Source organism: Saccoglossus kowalevskii, chromosome 9, assembly GCF_978046115.1.
Source record: "Saccoglossus kowalevskii chromosome 9, keSacKowa6.1, whole genome shotgun sequence".
Classification (NCBI taxonomy): Eukaryota; Metazoa; Hemichordata; class Enteropneusta; family Harrimaniidae; genus Saccoglossus; species Saccoglossus kowalevskii.
The window spans coordinates 23,803,548-23,820,464 of record NC_140649.1 but is presented as its reverse complement, the minus strand read 5'-3'; the positions used below and the strand labels follow the sequence as shown (position 1 = coordinate 23,820,464).

Genomic DNA, 16,917 nt, shown 5'->3' with positions numbered 1-16,917 from the left:
AACAGAGAATGTGTTAGCTGTCCTAGTGATTGTGATACAGGATGGAGTGGTAATAAGTGTAAAGGTATTACTATGATATCACATCAGATATGTCAGTTTGCCAATGGATGTAATTACAAAATGAGAATGTATTACCAGTCCTGGTGATTGACATACAGAATGGAGTGGTAATAAATGTAAAGGTATGAATATGATATCACATCAGATATGTCAGTTTACCAATGGATGTAATTACAAAATGAGAATGTATTACCAGTCCTGGTGATTGACATACAGAATGGAGTGGTAATAAATGTAAAGGTATGAATATGATATCACATCAGATATGTCAGTTTACCAATGGATGTAATTACAAACGGAGAATGTATTATCAGTCCTGGTGATTGTGATACAGAATAGAGTGGTAATAAGTGTAAAGGTATGACTATGATATCACATCAGATATGTCAGTTTACCAATGGGTGTAATTACAAAAGAAGAATGCATTAGCAATACTAGTGATTATGATACAGAATGGAGTGGTAATAAATGTAAACGTATGACTGATATCACATCAGTTATGTCAGTTTACCAATGGATGTAATTACAAACAGAGAATGTATTAGCAATACTGGTGATTGTGATACAGGATGGAGTGGTAATAAGTGTAAAGGTATGACTATGATGTCCCATCAGATATGTCAATTTACCAATGGATGTAATTACAAAAGGAGAATGTATTAGTAGTCCCAGTGATTGTGATACAGAATTGAGTGGTAATAAGTGTAAAGGTATGACTATAATATCACATCAGATATGTCAGTTTACCAATGGATGTAATTACAAACGGAGAATGTAATATCAGTCCTGGTGATTGTGATACAGGATGGAGTGGTAATAAGTGTAAAGGTATGACTATGATATCACATCAGATATGTCAGTTTGCCAATGGGTGTAATTACAAAAGAAGAATGTGTTAGCAATACTAGTGATTATGATACAGAATGGAGTGGTAATAAGTGTAAAGGTATGACTATGATATCACATCAGATATGTTAGTTTACTAATGGGTGTAATTACAAAAAAGAATGTATTATCAGTCCTGGTGATTGTGATACAGAATAGAGTGGTAATAAGTGTAAAGGTATGACTATGATATCACATCAGATATGTCAGTTTACCAATGGATGTAATTACAAATAGAGAATGTGTTAGCTGTCATAGTGATTGTGATACAGGATGGAGTGGTAATAAGTGTAAAGGTATGACTATAATATCACATCAGATATGTCAGTTTACCAATGGATGTAATTACAAAATGAGAATGTATTACCAGTCCTGTTGATTGACATACAGAATGGAGTGGTAATAAATGTAAAGGTATGAATATGATATCACATCAGATATGTCAGTTTACCAATGGATGTAATTACAAACGGAGAATGTATTATCAGTCCTGGTGATTGTGATACAGAATAGAGTGGTAATAAGTGTAAAGGTATGACTATGATATCACATCAGATATGTTAGTTTACTAATGGGTGTAATTACAAAAAAGAATGTATTATCAGTCCTGGTGATTGTGATACACAATAGAGTGGTAATAAGTGTAAAGGTATGACTATGATATCACATCAGATATGTCAGTTTACCAATGGATGTAATTACAAATAGAGAATGTGTTAGCTGTCCTAGTGATTGTGATACAGGATGGAGTGGTAATAAGTGTAAAGGTATGACTATAATATCACATCAGATATGTCAGTTTACCAATGGGTGTAATTACAAACGGAGAATGTATTATCAGTCCTGGTGATTGTGATACAGGATGGAGTGGTAATAAATGTAAAGGTATGACTGATATCACATCAGATATGTCAGTTTACCAATGGGTGTAATTACAAACGGAGAATGTATTAGCAATACTGGTGATTGTGATACAGGATGGAGTGGTAATAAGTGTAAAGGTATGACTATGATATCACATCAGATATGTCAGTTTACCAATGTGTGTAATTACAAAAGAAGAATGCATTAGCAATACTAGTGATTATGATACAGAATGGAGTGGTAATAAATGTAAACGTATGACTGATATCACATCAGTTATGTCAGTTTACCAATGGATGTAATTACAAACAGAGAATGTATTAGCAATACTGGTGATTGTGATACAGGATGGAGTGGTAATAAGTGTAAAGGTATGACTATGATATCACATCAGTTATGTCAGTTTACCAATGGATGTAATTACAAATAGAGAATGTGTTAGCTGTCCTAGTGATTGTGATACAGGATGGAGTGGTAATAAGTGTAAAGGTATGACTATAATATCACATCAGATATGTCAGTTTACCAATGGATGTAATTACAAAAGTAGAATGTATTAGTAGTCCCAGTGATTGTGATACAGAATTTAGTGGTAATATGTGTAAAGGTATGACTATGATATCACATCAGATATGTCAGTTTACTAATGGGTGTAATTACAAAAGGAGAATGTATTACCAGTCCTGGTGATTGTGATACAGGATGGAGTGGTAATAATTGTGAAGGTGTGACTATGATATCACATCAGATATGTCAGTTTAACAATGGATGTAATTACAAAAGAAGAATGCATTAGCAGTCCTAGTGATTGTGATAAAGGATGGAGTGGTAATAATTGTGAAGGTATGATTATGATATCACATCAGATATGTCAGTTTAACAATGAATGTAATTACAAAAGAAGAATGCATTAGCAGTCCTAGTGATTGTGATAAATGATGGAGTGGTAATAATTGTGAAGGTATGACTATGATATCACATCACATATGTCAGTTTACTAATAGGTGTAATGCAAAAGCAGGATGTATTAGCAATACTGGTGATTGTGATACAGGATGGAGTGGTAATAAGTGTAAAGGTATGACTATGATATCACATCAGATATGTCAGTTTACCAATGGGTGTAATTACAAAAGAAGAATGTGTTAGCAATACTAGTGATTATGATACAGAATGGAGTGGTAATAAGTGTAAAGGTATGACTATGATATCACATCAGATATGTTAGTTTACTAATGGGTGTAATTACAAAAAAGAATGTATTATCAGTCCTGGTGATTGTGATACAGAATAGAGTGGTAATAAGTGTAAAGGTATGACTATGATATCACATCAGATATGTCAGTTTACCAATGGCTGTAATTACAAATAGAGAATGTGTTAGCTGTCCTAGTGATTGTGATACAGGATGGAGTGGTAATAAGTGTAAAGGTATGACTATAATATCACATCAGATATGTCAGTTTACCAATGGATGTAATTACAAAATGAGAATGTATTACCAGTCCTGGTGATTGACATACAGAATGGAGTGGTAATAAATGTAAAGGTATGAATATGATATCACATCAGATATGTCAGTTTACCAATGGATGTAATTACAAACGAGAATGTATTATCAGTCCTGGTGATTGTGATACAGAATAGAGTGGTAATAAGTGTAAAGGTATGACTATGATATCACATCAGATATGTTAGTTTACTAATGGGTGTAATTACAAAAAAGAATGTATTATCAGTCCTGGTGATTGTGATACAGAATAGAGTGGTAATAAGTGTAAAGGTGTGACTATGATATCACATCAGATATGTCAGTTTACCAATGGATGTAATTACAAATAGAGAATGTGTTAGCTGTCCTAGTGATTGTGATACAGGATGGAGTGGTAATAAGTGTAAAGGTATGACTATAATATCACATCAGATATGTCAGTTTACCAATGGGTGTAATTACAAACGGAGAATGTATTATCAGTCCTGGTGATTGTGATACAGGATGGAGTGGTAATAAATGTAAAGGTATGACTATAATATCACATCAGATATGTCACTATACCAATGGGTGTAATTACAAACGGAGAATGTATTATCAGTCCTGGTGATTGTGATACAGGATGGAGTGGTAATAAATGTAAAGGTATGACTGATATCACATCAGATATGTCAGTTTACCAATGGGTGTAATTACAAAAGAAGAATGCATTAGCAATACTAGTGATTATGATACAGAATGGTGTGGTAATAAATGTAAACGTATGACTGATATCACATCAGTTATGTCAGTTTACCAATGGATGTAATTACAAACAGAGAATGTATTAGCAATACTGGTGATTGTGATACAGGATGGAGTGGTAATAAGTGTAAAGGTATGACTATGATATCACATCAGTTATGTCAGTTTACCAATGGATGTAATTACAAACAGAGAATGTATTAGCAATACTGGTGATTGTGATACAGGATGGAGTGGTAATAAGTGTAAAGGTATGACTATGATATCACATCAGTTATGTCAGTTTACCAATGGATGTAATTACAAATAGAGAATGTGTTAGCTGTCCTAGTGATTGTGATACAGGATGGAGTGGTAATAAGTGTAAAGGTATGACTATAATATCACATCAGATATGTCAGTTTACCAATGGATGTAATTACAAATAGAGAATGTGTTAGCTGTCCTGGTGATTGTGATACAGGATGGAGTGGTAATAATTGTGAAGGTGTGACTATGATATCACATCAGATATGTCAGTTTAACAATGGATGTAATTACAAAAGAAGAATGCATTAGCAGTCCTAGTGATTGTGATAAAGGATGGAGTGGTAATAATTGTGAAGGTATGATTATGATATCACATCAGATATGTCAGTTTAACAATGGATGTAATTACAAAAGAAGAATGCATTAGCAGTCCTAGTGATTGTGATAAAGGATGGAGTGGTAATAATTGTGAAGGTATGACTATGATATCACATCAGATATGTCAGTTTACTAATAGGTGTAATGCAAAAGCAGGATGTATTAGTAGTCCTGGTGATTGTGATACAGGATGGAGTGGTAATAATTGTGAAGGTATGACTATGATATCACATCAGATATGTCAGTTTACCAATGGGTGTAATTACAAAATGAGAATGTATTACCAATACTGGTGATCGTAATACAGGATGGAGTGGTAATAATTGTGAATGTATGACTATGATATCACATCAGATAAGTCAGTTTACCAACGGATGTGAATTACAAAAGCAGGATGTATTACCAGTCCTGGTGATTGTAATACAGGATGGAGTGGTAATAATTGTGAAGGTATGACTATGATATCACATCAGATATGTCAGTTTACCAATGGATGTAATTACAAAAGGAGAATGTATTAGTAGTTCTTGTGACTGTGATACAGGATGGAGTGGTAATAAGTGTAAAGGTATGACTATGATATCACATCAGATATGTCAGTTTACTAATAGGTGTAATGCAAAAGCAGGATGTATTAGTAGTCCTGGTGATTGTAATACAGGATGGATTGGTAATAATTGTGAAGGTATGACTACGATATCACATCAGATATGTCAGTTTACCAATGGATGTAATTACAAAAGGAGAATGTATTAGTAGTCCTGGTGACTGTGATACAGGATGGAGTGGTAATAAGTGTAAAGGTATGACTATGATATCACATCAGATATGTCAGTTTACTAATAGGTGTAATGCAAACGCAGGATGTATTAGTAGTCCTGGTGATTGTAATACAGGATGGAGTGGTAATAATTGTGAAGGTATGACTATAATATCACATCAGATATGTCAATTTACCAATGGATGTAATTACAAAAGGAGAATGTATTATCAGTTCTTGTGACTGTGATACAGGATGGAGTGGTAATAAGTGTAAAGATGTATCTATGATATCACATCAGATATGTCAGTTTACCAATGGATGTAATTACAAAAGGAGAATGTATTATCAGTTCTTGTGACTGTGATACAGGATGGAGTGGTAATAAGTGTAAAGGTGTGACTATAATAATTCACCAGATATGTCAGTTTACCAATGGGTGTAATTACAAAAGGAGAATGTATTAGCAGTCCTGGTGATTGTGACTGTGTGATTGGTGTGACTGTGATATCACATCAGATATGTCTATTTAACAATGTATTACCAGTCCTGGTGATTTTGATAGTGGATGGAGCGGTAATAAGTGTAAAATTATGATTATGATAATTCATCAGATATGTCAGTTCACCAATGTGTGAAATTTCAAAAGGAAAATCTATTATACATATGCTCATGTACGATTGGATGGCGGCTAATTTTGTGATAATAAGCATCAAAGTCAAGCATTTCTGTTATTCATGCTCACAATTTATTCAAACTTGCTATGTTCATTGAAAAATGTGTCATTGATGCTCGTAATCTTAAAGATTATATTGAAAGTTGCAGACTAGCTGACATTGTATTCTATCAAATGCAGTTGCACGGCCATATCTCTGTCATGCTTTGACCAATAACATCCAAACCTTTTACTTGTATTGTCACACATCATGTCATCCATCATTACTGGTGAGCTTATAGTTCTTAACCATTGCCTTGTTCGGAGCTATGTTTCTAACATGGCTGACTGCTGAACATGATCAAACTTTACACCTACATCAAGTAACACATTTAATTTGCACATGTGTAATTTAGAATCTGATTCAATGTGACTGATTCATTATGAAATATAAATGTCATGGGCAGAGTAAAGGTAGAAATCGCACAAATAATCTGGCTCCTCCATGTTGTATCCTTTCTGTCACATGAATGTAATTAAATTTTTGCATGAAAGTTTATAGTTACTAAAAAATGAACAGGAAATTGTTGAGAATTAATTTGAAAATTCCCTAATTCGTACGCATATTAGGGATAATTCTGTATCAGAACTAGTCATTGTTCAAATGCATTCATTTTCGGATTTATCGTACAACAATAATATTCTAAATAAGACACCTTAGCTTGTGTTTATGTAACGTCTATAGAGCAAGCAAATCCTGTTGTCAAAATGAAGACGACTAAAAAAGAAGCTTGATACAAAGTCTAATTGTTTTGTAAAACCTGTAAACACTACTCATGTCCAAGATTAGCTGATTGTACTAAGTAAAGTAATTTAAATTTTCATTGATTTCAGTTCCCTCCTCTTGTCCAGAGGGCTTTTATGGCACAATATGTAACTATAATTGTCATTGTAAAAACAGTGCAGCATGTGATAAGAACACTGGTGTTTGTCTAAATGGAGATTGTGCACCAGGATGGATAAATCTAGATACTATAGATTCTGATTGTCAACAAGGTTTGTATTTCAAAATACTGGTTTCTATGGTGAATTATGTAACTATAATTGTCATTGTAAAAACAATGCAATATTTGATAAGAACACTGGTGTTTGTCCAAATGAAGATTGCGCACCAGGATGGATAAATCTAGATACTATAGATTCTGATTGTCAGCAAGGTTTGTATTTCAAATGACTGGTTTCTATGGAGAATTATGTAACTATAGTTGTCATTGTGAAAACAATGCAATATTTGATAAGAACACTGGTGTTTGTCCAAATGAAGATTGTGCACCAGGATGGATAAATCTAGATACTATAGATTCTAATTGTCAACAAGTTTTGTATTTCAAATAACTGGTTTCTATGGTGAATTATGTAACGATAATTTTCATTGTAAAAACAATGCAATATTTGATAAGAACACTGGTGTTTGTCCAAATGAAGATTGTGCACCAGGATGGATAAATCTAGATACTATAGATTCTGATTGTCAACAAGGTTTGTATTTCAAATCACTGGTTTCTATGGTGAATGATGTAACTATAATTGTCATTGTAAAAACAATGCAATATTTGATAAGAACACTGGTGTTTGTCCAAATGAAGATTGTGTACCAGGATGGATAAATCTAAATACTATAGATTCTGATTGTCAGTAAGGTATGTATTTCAAATGACTGGTTTCTATGGAGAATTATGTAACTATAGTTGTCATTGTGAAAAAAATGCAATATTTGATAAGAACACTGGTGTTTGTCCAAATGGAGATTGTGCACCAGGATGGATACATCTAGATACTATAGATTATGATTGTCAACAAGGCTGTATTACATATCACTAGTTTCAATAGTGAATTATGTAACTATACTTATCATTTTACAAACAATACAGCATGTGATAAGAACACTGGACAGGTGTTTGGCCAAATGGAGATTGTAAAAACAATGCTGCATGTGTTAAATTAAAACACTGGTGTCCAAATGGTGTTTGTGCACGAAGATGAATAAGATAGAGACTATAGATTTTGCTTGACAAAAAGGTTTGTGTTTTAAATCACTGGTTTCCATGGTGAATTATGTAATTGATATTTGAGTCTTGCCGAAATGATGATAGCGATTTTTATTTTTTTTTTCATAATCCAAGATGGCTCTCTGAAATTTAGACGTTTCGGTAACCACAAAGTAAATCCCGGTGAAGTTACCAACTTCTACTGTGAAATCAGTGGAAATCCTGTTTTTGACTCTGATGACATCAAGATATGGAAATCTGGTACAAGTGACTATCTGACTCTAACCAGTACAGGAAGTAGTAAATATATTATCTTCGGAAATTCTAGCAATGTTTTTGTGGATAGTAGTGATATGTACTCCTGTGGTAATTCAATTGGATTTTCAGCATCGATCGGTGTGCAATTCTATGGTAATGAAGTATTTGAATCATTTGCAAATAATCACATTTAAATTATAAATGTAATCTTGAATCACTTGTACATGTCAATAAGCTAGTGATGAACAGGTCAATAAAACACTTTTTGTCATGTCATGTAATATGACAAAAACTGGTCTAAAGAATGTTCTCAACACCCTGTAATCGTGCTGTAAGAAATGGAAGTTAGAAATTGTAATAATATCTAGTCAAACATAAATTTTATATCAACAATGAAGAGTAATTTCTTATTTCGGGATAGTTATAAATATAACAGGTAAATTAGATAATACTAGACCTGAATAACAAAGCATTAAACACTGTGCAATATGAGCCAAATATTTGTTTGCTGAAAATAAATATCACACCTTTCAATCTAGCATGTTTACTTGAACTAGGGAGATGCGTTGTTGTCATAGAAAGCATTGGGCGAATTATATAATATTACATTAATGAGCATAGCATATACGCTTGGTTTGAAAACACACAACTTAGATACACAAACAATTATATCTAACGTGATTAAAATATTTATATGATTTAAAACTGAATAAAACTGAACATTAATAAAAATACAGTGAAGCCTTAATTAAAGACATTTGTGAAAACATTGAAATTCCGTGCAAGAAAGATGTAAAGAATTCATGCAAAATGAAGAGTAAGGCGCCCATCATAACAATAAACTGAGAATATACAAAGAATTAAACACAGATATCATGCTAGAGAAATACTTTTGAATCATTAAAAACTCGCATTGCCCGAACTGAATATAAGCGCACTTTGCTTACAATCTGGAATAGGAAGGTACAGTCAAGTACTAATTTCTGTAAAGAATGTTCAGTTTGTGAAATAAAAAAAATGAGAAACACAAGGAGAAACATTTTATTATTGTCTATGTATATATGTATAATAGTAGTAATCATTATGTTTCACATCTGTAACTAGACCTATCTAGATTTAGTGACATCAATAAGCGTATATATAGATGATGTAAATTTTGACCAACTCACTGTGACCTGGAACAAATGGACTACTGATAATATTGGAGATGGCCCAGTTGAATCTTTTATTAATTATTAAATAGATTACTTTAACTGGAAGCTAATTTACAAAACAACCACACGTGTTACTTTTTTCATCAGATCTGCCAAGATTTCAGACTAGCAGCAAGCCACAAGTATCAGATAGTCAATCTGACCAGCTTACTGTGACCTGGAACAAATGGACTACTGATGATATTGGAGATGGTCCAGTTGAATCTTATAAAGTATACTACAGAGGGAGTGGGGAGAGTGACTGGATATCAGGTCAAGTTATACCATTCAGTGATTCAAGTCAGATGATATATACATCAACCATTACAGGATTACACTGGTCTACTGAATATGAAATTACAGTGACTGTTAAACGACCGGGTCCACTTGGTGAAGGAAGTAAAGACACAACTATAACAGCAACTACACTGTGTGCAAGTATGTGGAATAAAATTCTTAAATTAATTTAATATTGTGTCATCGATTTCACACATCACCAACACGCCATTCATGACACTACCATATGCAGGTCATTTCACCTTGACATTCAATTGTAACCCAGTTTGATAAATTTGAATGAATATTTAACATTGACTTTTCTAACAAGTAGTCTCTCGGGTGTTAGCAATGTACATTTCAATAACAGAACTGAATATATCATTAGAAAATGAACAAATCTTTGCGAGGTCTACATGCGGTACCTATAGATATAGTATCAACGCTATCGGACTTGCTGTTTTCAACAAGAAGTCGAACATTTTACTTTTTATCAGAGAAAATAAAATATTCATCAAAATTAGAAAATTTAAAATATCCACACGAAATGAACAAATCTGAGAGATATACAGTTTTCAAAAAAAAGTCGAAAATATAACTATTTACCAATAATTAAAAAATTAAATCACCAAAATTAGAGAATTAACGATATCATCACAAAATGAACAAATCTTTAGGGAGGTCTGACAAAAATTCATGGATCTAATACAAACGCCCAAGACAATCCCCTCCGACAAAGCATTAAGGCTTACAGTTTTCAAGAAGAAGTCGAAAAAATAAAAACTTTACATGGACGTCAACAGACAATCACTCAGGAGCGGAGCTAAAAATGACTCACATCGGAGCTCCCATAAGCTGAAGAAAAGCTAGAACTAGTTTTTGTTTTCCACTTTGTATATTGTCTGGGCAGTTTTATTTGTATGATATAAAGCGCACGATAGGTAAGGAATGCAAGACCAAAGGTGAAAAATAGCATATTTGGAGATAACGGAACTTATGGTTAAACCAAATATGCTGTTTTTTTCTCATATAGAGATCTAATATTCAGAATCAAATACCCAAACATACTAATTATACTCTCATTATAACATACCTGGTAATACATTTGAATTACACCACAAAATAGCTGTTCATATTATATAAGTTTCTAATTCTACTAACGTTTTTCCTTCAATTATCCAAGTTTCACTGGGTGTGCTGATGAAATTTTAGCTTTTCATTTGACTTTTGACAAGCAGACCTAATCTGTCGTCTGGAATCCAGGATCCAATTCACCTTTTTACATAAACAACTTTATCCTGAAAAGAACATTGATTGATACTTAGTATTACTCTATTAATCTATTTTAATCAATGTTTAGAATGCACATTTCTGCATCATGTTAGTGAAAATGTTAGTCAGATTGCAGTTGGTTATGATTTTGATGACACCATGAATTCTATTTTCTATGTATTCAAATTTTATTAATTCCAGCTGGCGAGAACACAGGTATAATTACAGAAGGAGAGAATAAAGTACCAATATATATAGGATGTTTCGCTGCTGGTGTAGTTGTTACAATTCTATTCGGCGTACCGTTATTATATTTAATACGTCGTATGAAATCCCACAAAAAACACAAGGAAAGGTATAATATAATGTTATACAATGTGAAAAACTTTGCCAAATATATATATTATGATGATTTTGCACTAAGTAATATATACATGCTTGTTTTGTTTGTGGTACTCTTTAGGAACGAGATACACGATGACATTCCTCATGCTGGGAACGACTCAAGAGAAATGAGAGGTAACGTATTTTATCTGATTACATGCCTACAATATTATGTTAAAGTAATAAAGATGTGTAACGTTTGGTTTTTGCAATGCAATTGCAGATTCCGAGAACATCCATGAAAAGGAGAACGACCACTACCAAGACCTGGGAGACGCCCTAGATATAAATTACGGAGAATTACAAATGAATGAGTACCGGTAACTATACTGTATTATTGATTGTGTTCAAACACAAAATTGTAACGAATTGTCAGTATACTGGTATAATATAATAGCACACCCCCGCCAAATGCGGGTATAGCATGAGTTGTATCACGTGACAAATATACTGTTAAAATTGTTATTTACTCGTTAAAAATACTAAACAGTCTACAATAACATGAAAAATGCAGTCAATTACGTAATATTTACAGCATTTTTAAATAAATCATTTTTTTATCTCTCTGTTATTTTACTAGCAATGTCGCCGAGTATTCAAAGCAAGCACGAACACTACACAATAAGCCGATTGGAAATAGAGGTAAAAAAATGAAATTATTATAATGCAATACAATGATTCAACTATGCGAGAATTGAATGTTCAAGCATTTAATGTCAAGTGTGTCTCTCGAATCGATATACCGATTTCGCTTCATTTGAACAATTCATAATATTGTGATTACTAGTTGACTATTCTATCATTCGTCATGCAGTCGCAAGTAACAAGAGACCGAAACCAATAAATTAATATTGAACAGTATGTATGCATCGAGATATCTGCATTGACATAATTTGAATACTAAAATACATCAATAACAATTAATTTTACAAATGCGCAATGTTCTAAATGTTTATATCAACTTAATTTGCACTTCAATATGCCAACCAGCAGTTATCTTTTTTTGAATTGACACTTATTTCAACTTGATTCAGTGGTTGTGACTACATAATATTAGGTTGTATATAAACAGATATCATTCATAACGTTCATGTGTTACTAACTATGTCTATTTATTGTTTTCCAGAACCAACTAAAGATCAAGAAGGATATTACCAAGACCTTCAGAGTGTGCCAGAATCTCAGTATCAGTCGCTTGACAAAATTTGAATCATATAAAATGCATAACATAAACAGAATATACATAAACATTATATATTGTACTAACAAGTCGCTCCCAACGACGTACCATAACATAACATAGCACATTATGTGTTGGGGGTGATACATTAGCAACTACAATCTTGTGTGTATAGTTGGCAATTTTGATTACCAGCTTCGTTTCTCTACGGAATACTGTTGTTGCTCATATTATTTTCATAAATTCTGAGTAAACCTGATATTCATAAATCAGGATACAATATAATTCGTATCATATTGGGACATTCATATACGTATCTACCCAGGACTCCTAATAAATTATGAAAACCCCAAATAAGTTTAAACGCGCAATGCAATTCTAAACATCTGTATTGTCAGGCACAGAATCGGTGTATATAAACCCTCCTAATTAATATTTTTAAACACACAATATCGTTGTGGACACGTGTACATACTCCTTTACACGTATTACACAATGTAAAACACATTTTTGTCAATCAATAAAATTTATCAAAAAGGCGCATTTATATCATTTTGCCGTTATGTAGTGTAATGTAATTTTATACTTAGGATGACAGATGTATTCACATAAACTAACTGAGCGTGACTGATGTAACAGAATACCTTAATTATATGACGTAAACTTAATGTAATAACAATTTATTGTAGTGATAAACTGTGTTTAAAACTATTAGGCGTATGCAGGTACAAGTAGTTATTAATAGTGCATGGCAAATCAAATATAGATGAAAAATAATTATAATTCACGGTATTATATTTTGTTTGCACGCACCCATTGTTATTTTTGTAGTTTCATTCGATGCAAGTGAGACTGTGTATCTGTATTTTCTTTGTTCGATATTTCTATCAGTTATCATAAAATTGTTTAATGATATGATGTATCTTGTCATTGACATTAAATGACTTGATATTATCCCGCTTTGAATTGGAGAATTTTCTTTTTATGATGGTATCTCCTAGTCAAGTTTGAAAGTGGTTTCAATTCACCCCGTATTAATACATTAATATATTGTTATACAGTTTCTCCATCCCTTTAGTGGGAAACATAATAAAAAATAAAGATGTCAAGAGGGTAGCCACTTTCTAGGAATCAATGGCAGATAAAAACATTAATTGACAGACGATGACTAACTGACTCCACTGACAGTCACAATAACATGTGTAATATTTTATCATGTGTAATATTTTATTAATATTACCAAGACCAAATTTAGTTCAAAAGGTGTACATAACCAACCCTAACACATCACAACCGGAATATATGATGTATTTTTCTGCAATATTTCTATCAGTTATCATAAAATCGTTCAATGATATGATGTATCTTGTTATATATCGCCATGGAATGACTTGATATTATCCCGCTGTGTGTCAATCCTATGATTTTCGTTTTATGATAGTACCTCCTGGTCAAGTTTGAAGGAGTATTCCATTCACCCCGTGTTAGTACTCTATTCGCTGCGTGGAAGATACTACAAGGTTATTCTCTTAAGTTGGCAAAAATACGAATGACAAGAAGGCAGCCACTCTCTTGGAATCTAACTCAATGAATGTGTTTGATTGTCAGATCCTCAAGGTGTGGATGATGGCGGATAAAAAGATACTTGACAGACGATGACTAACTGACTCCACTGTGATCAGCATTGCCAAGAAAACATTTAATATATTAAAGAATCTACTTCTAAAGGATCACATAAACAACTCCAAGATATAACAATCAGAATATGTTATATAATACCGTGGCCCATGTAGTTTGTTTTCAACTTGGCAACAGACAATATCATAGACAAAAGTAATGCCTTACTTTGAGGAGATAATGTTACTGTAAGGACAGACGATGCTGTGATTGGCCGATGATCATAATTGTATTGTAATGAGTCCTCCCACTGGTACTAGTCATGTGCGGAATGTGGTCAGCCTGTCAGTGTACTTGTGGACTTGTATTTAAAAAAATATTTGTGTTTGTACTCAGTGTATTCTTACCTACATGTCACGGGTGTCGTCGCGATCCAAGAAGCGCACTACTTTGCTACAACGTTTTTAATGATATGTGAAACACATGTATGCTGAAGACATGTCCAACCGTTAGGTGTATAATAGTAGGACAAGTGTAGGAGCATGTAATTTACATTTTCATATCGCTTTTCATTTTCTAAATATCCAATCAGATATTTCATCAATATTATGTAGTCCGCCATCTTGAGTTTTCAGCAAAGGTTTATTTGTAAAGTGTGATATCATATTCACTGTTGTGAAAAATGGGTAAATACTTTCATCTATAACGTGAGAAATACTGATGTGAATTAGTTTAAATTTTTGTTGTGCATATTACTCATGTATATAATTATAACAATGGATATTAGAATGTTACAAATACACAAAAAGTAAAAATGCTCAAAACGTAAGGTAAATAAAAATAGCTATTTTGGTCGTTATAAATAGAATGACACATTTTTTGTACAGTTTTTGAGGTCAACAGCTCATTTATGGTCTGTATAAACTTCTTGCACCTATAAGTTGTATAGAATATGCGAAAAATTTAGAATTTGGTAGAAAAACACAATGATAAATATTTTCAGTTATGTTGCCATGGCAACTGTTTTATGCATGGGTGGCACTGGTACAATTATGTTACACATTTCCAAACTTTCAACCAATTTGAAGTTCCATCTTTGAAGTTATAGATTATATCATTTTCTCACAACCGTGAATATGAATCGAGATGGTGGACTACAAATAAATGATAAAAAGTTGAATATCAAGAGAATGAAAAGTGATATAAAAAAACTGTAACTTACATTTTCAAAGATCTTTCATCTCGGAGCATTATGTTAGCTTTGATATTTCCTTTAAATTTGCATATGTGTTTTGAGTAGGCTAAAGAAATAAAGCACAGAAAAGTACAATGAATAAAATCACTAAAATAGGGGATTGCTTAGGAAAGTGTGCATTGGTGATAACTCACAGTTCCAGGATTTATTATTTGACTACAGTCAATGGCTTCTGCAACACAACAACGGAGAAATACAGGAGTCTTGCTTGCAGAGGAACGCTGGTATTCTGGAGGGCACCGCTTTAGTCTGTCCTATTTATAGGTAGTGACACCACCTGGGTTTCCACATGAGCCAATCAAAATGCAATCTTGCCAGCAGATGTGTCACGTAGGCAACTCTGTAAATCATAAACATCCTTTGTTATTCAAATAACAGCACACCTGGTAGATTTCAATTCTCCTTCCAAAGTTGTAAACACCGTTTGTTTTGTAAATTACAAGCACACCTGGTAGAACCCACTGTCCTTCCAGAGTTAAAACAAGTATGACCTTTATGACAGTTATCACAATGCACACCGTTTCTTCCCATGATTCCATGTACACTCCCATTTGCAGGGTTCTGGATGACATGACAAAAACATAAAATGAAGGATTCTGACATTAATATTTACACATACTAGTATTCTGCTAACACAAAATGACGACAGTCTTGATGAATCAAAGGACTGATTGTACGATACATTCTGGAGAAAATGGGCTAATGTTGAACACATGGACATATTTATGCAACTACACTTATTATAAAAAATATTTTTATTTTGATAAAACGTTTGTATGATATGATGTACATGCAAATAGACAAATTTGCTATCATTAAACACATGATTCGAACTAACATAGCAATTAAAAATTATTTCACATGACATTGAAAAATATATTCCTGGGTGAATATTAATCAATTACGATGATTGTGTAACATATTATGCAAATTAGTTATGGGTCACCATAATTATTAGACGACCTATAATTAGCTTGTTTGTTTGTACCTGTGTATTTAGTCGCTGTTTAACCGAGTTCTTAATAATTTATTTACAAAACAACGAATGCAATCAATTTTTAACTCATCACCTACAGACTCGTTGAAAACATGTCAACCTTAGGCATTAAAAGCTACGTAGCTACGTACTGAGTATCATGGAATAATGACTTTATGATGATAAAGCCAAACTGTTATACCAGACTCCTTTCACTAGACGATGATAATCAATATTCTACTCACAGTTCTCATGATAAGAACAACGTATTCACTATAGTTAGATACACACATTTGAATAATCATATCCTCATAAACAACGTGACATATACCCTGTGGAATTCTGACATTAGGTGATGACCATAGGTGTAT

General features: G+C 32.9%; 1 protein-coding gene across 1 annotated transcript in view; it reads left to right on the top strand.

Annotated features, from left to right (window-relative positions):
* The window catches only part of LOC144341636 (uncharacterized), a 57,674-nt gene extending 42,029 nt beyond the window's left edge, over nucleotides 1-15,645 (top strand). The window contains exons 7-14 of the mRNA XM_085503316.1: nucleotides 6,982-7,143; nucleotides 8,271-8,546; nucleotides 9,695-10,024; nucleotides 11,336-11,489; nucleotides 11,598-11,653; nucleotides 11,742-11,838; nucleotides 12,099-12,160; nucleotides 12,645-15,645. Coding sequence (XP_085359442.1) covers nucleotides 6,982-7,143; nucleotides 8,271-8,546; nucleotides 9,695-10,024; nucleotides 11,336-11,489; nucleotides 11,598-11,653; nucleotides 11,742-11,838; nucleotides 12,099-12,160; nucleotides 12,645-12,727 — 1,220 coding nt within the window. The 3' untranslated portion in view covers nucleotides 12,728-15,645. The remainder of the gene's footprint in view (nucleotides 1-6,981; nucleotides 7,144-8,270; nucleotides 8,547-9,694; nucleotides 10,025-11,335; nucleotides 11,490-11,597; nucleotides 11,654-11,741; nucleotides 11,839-12,098; nucleotides 12,161-12,644) is intronic.
* Nucleotides 15,646-16,917: the final 1,272 nt, after the last annotated feature.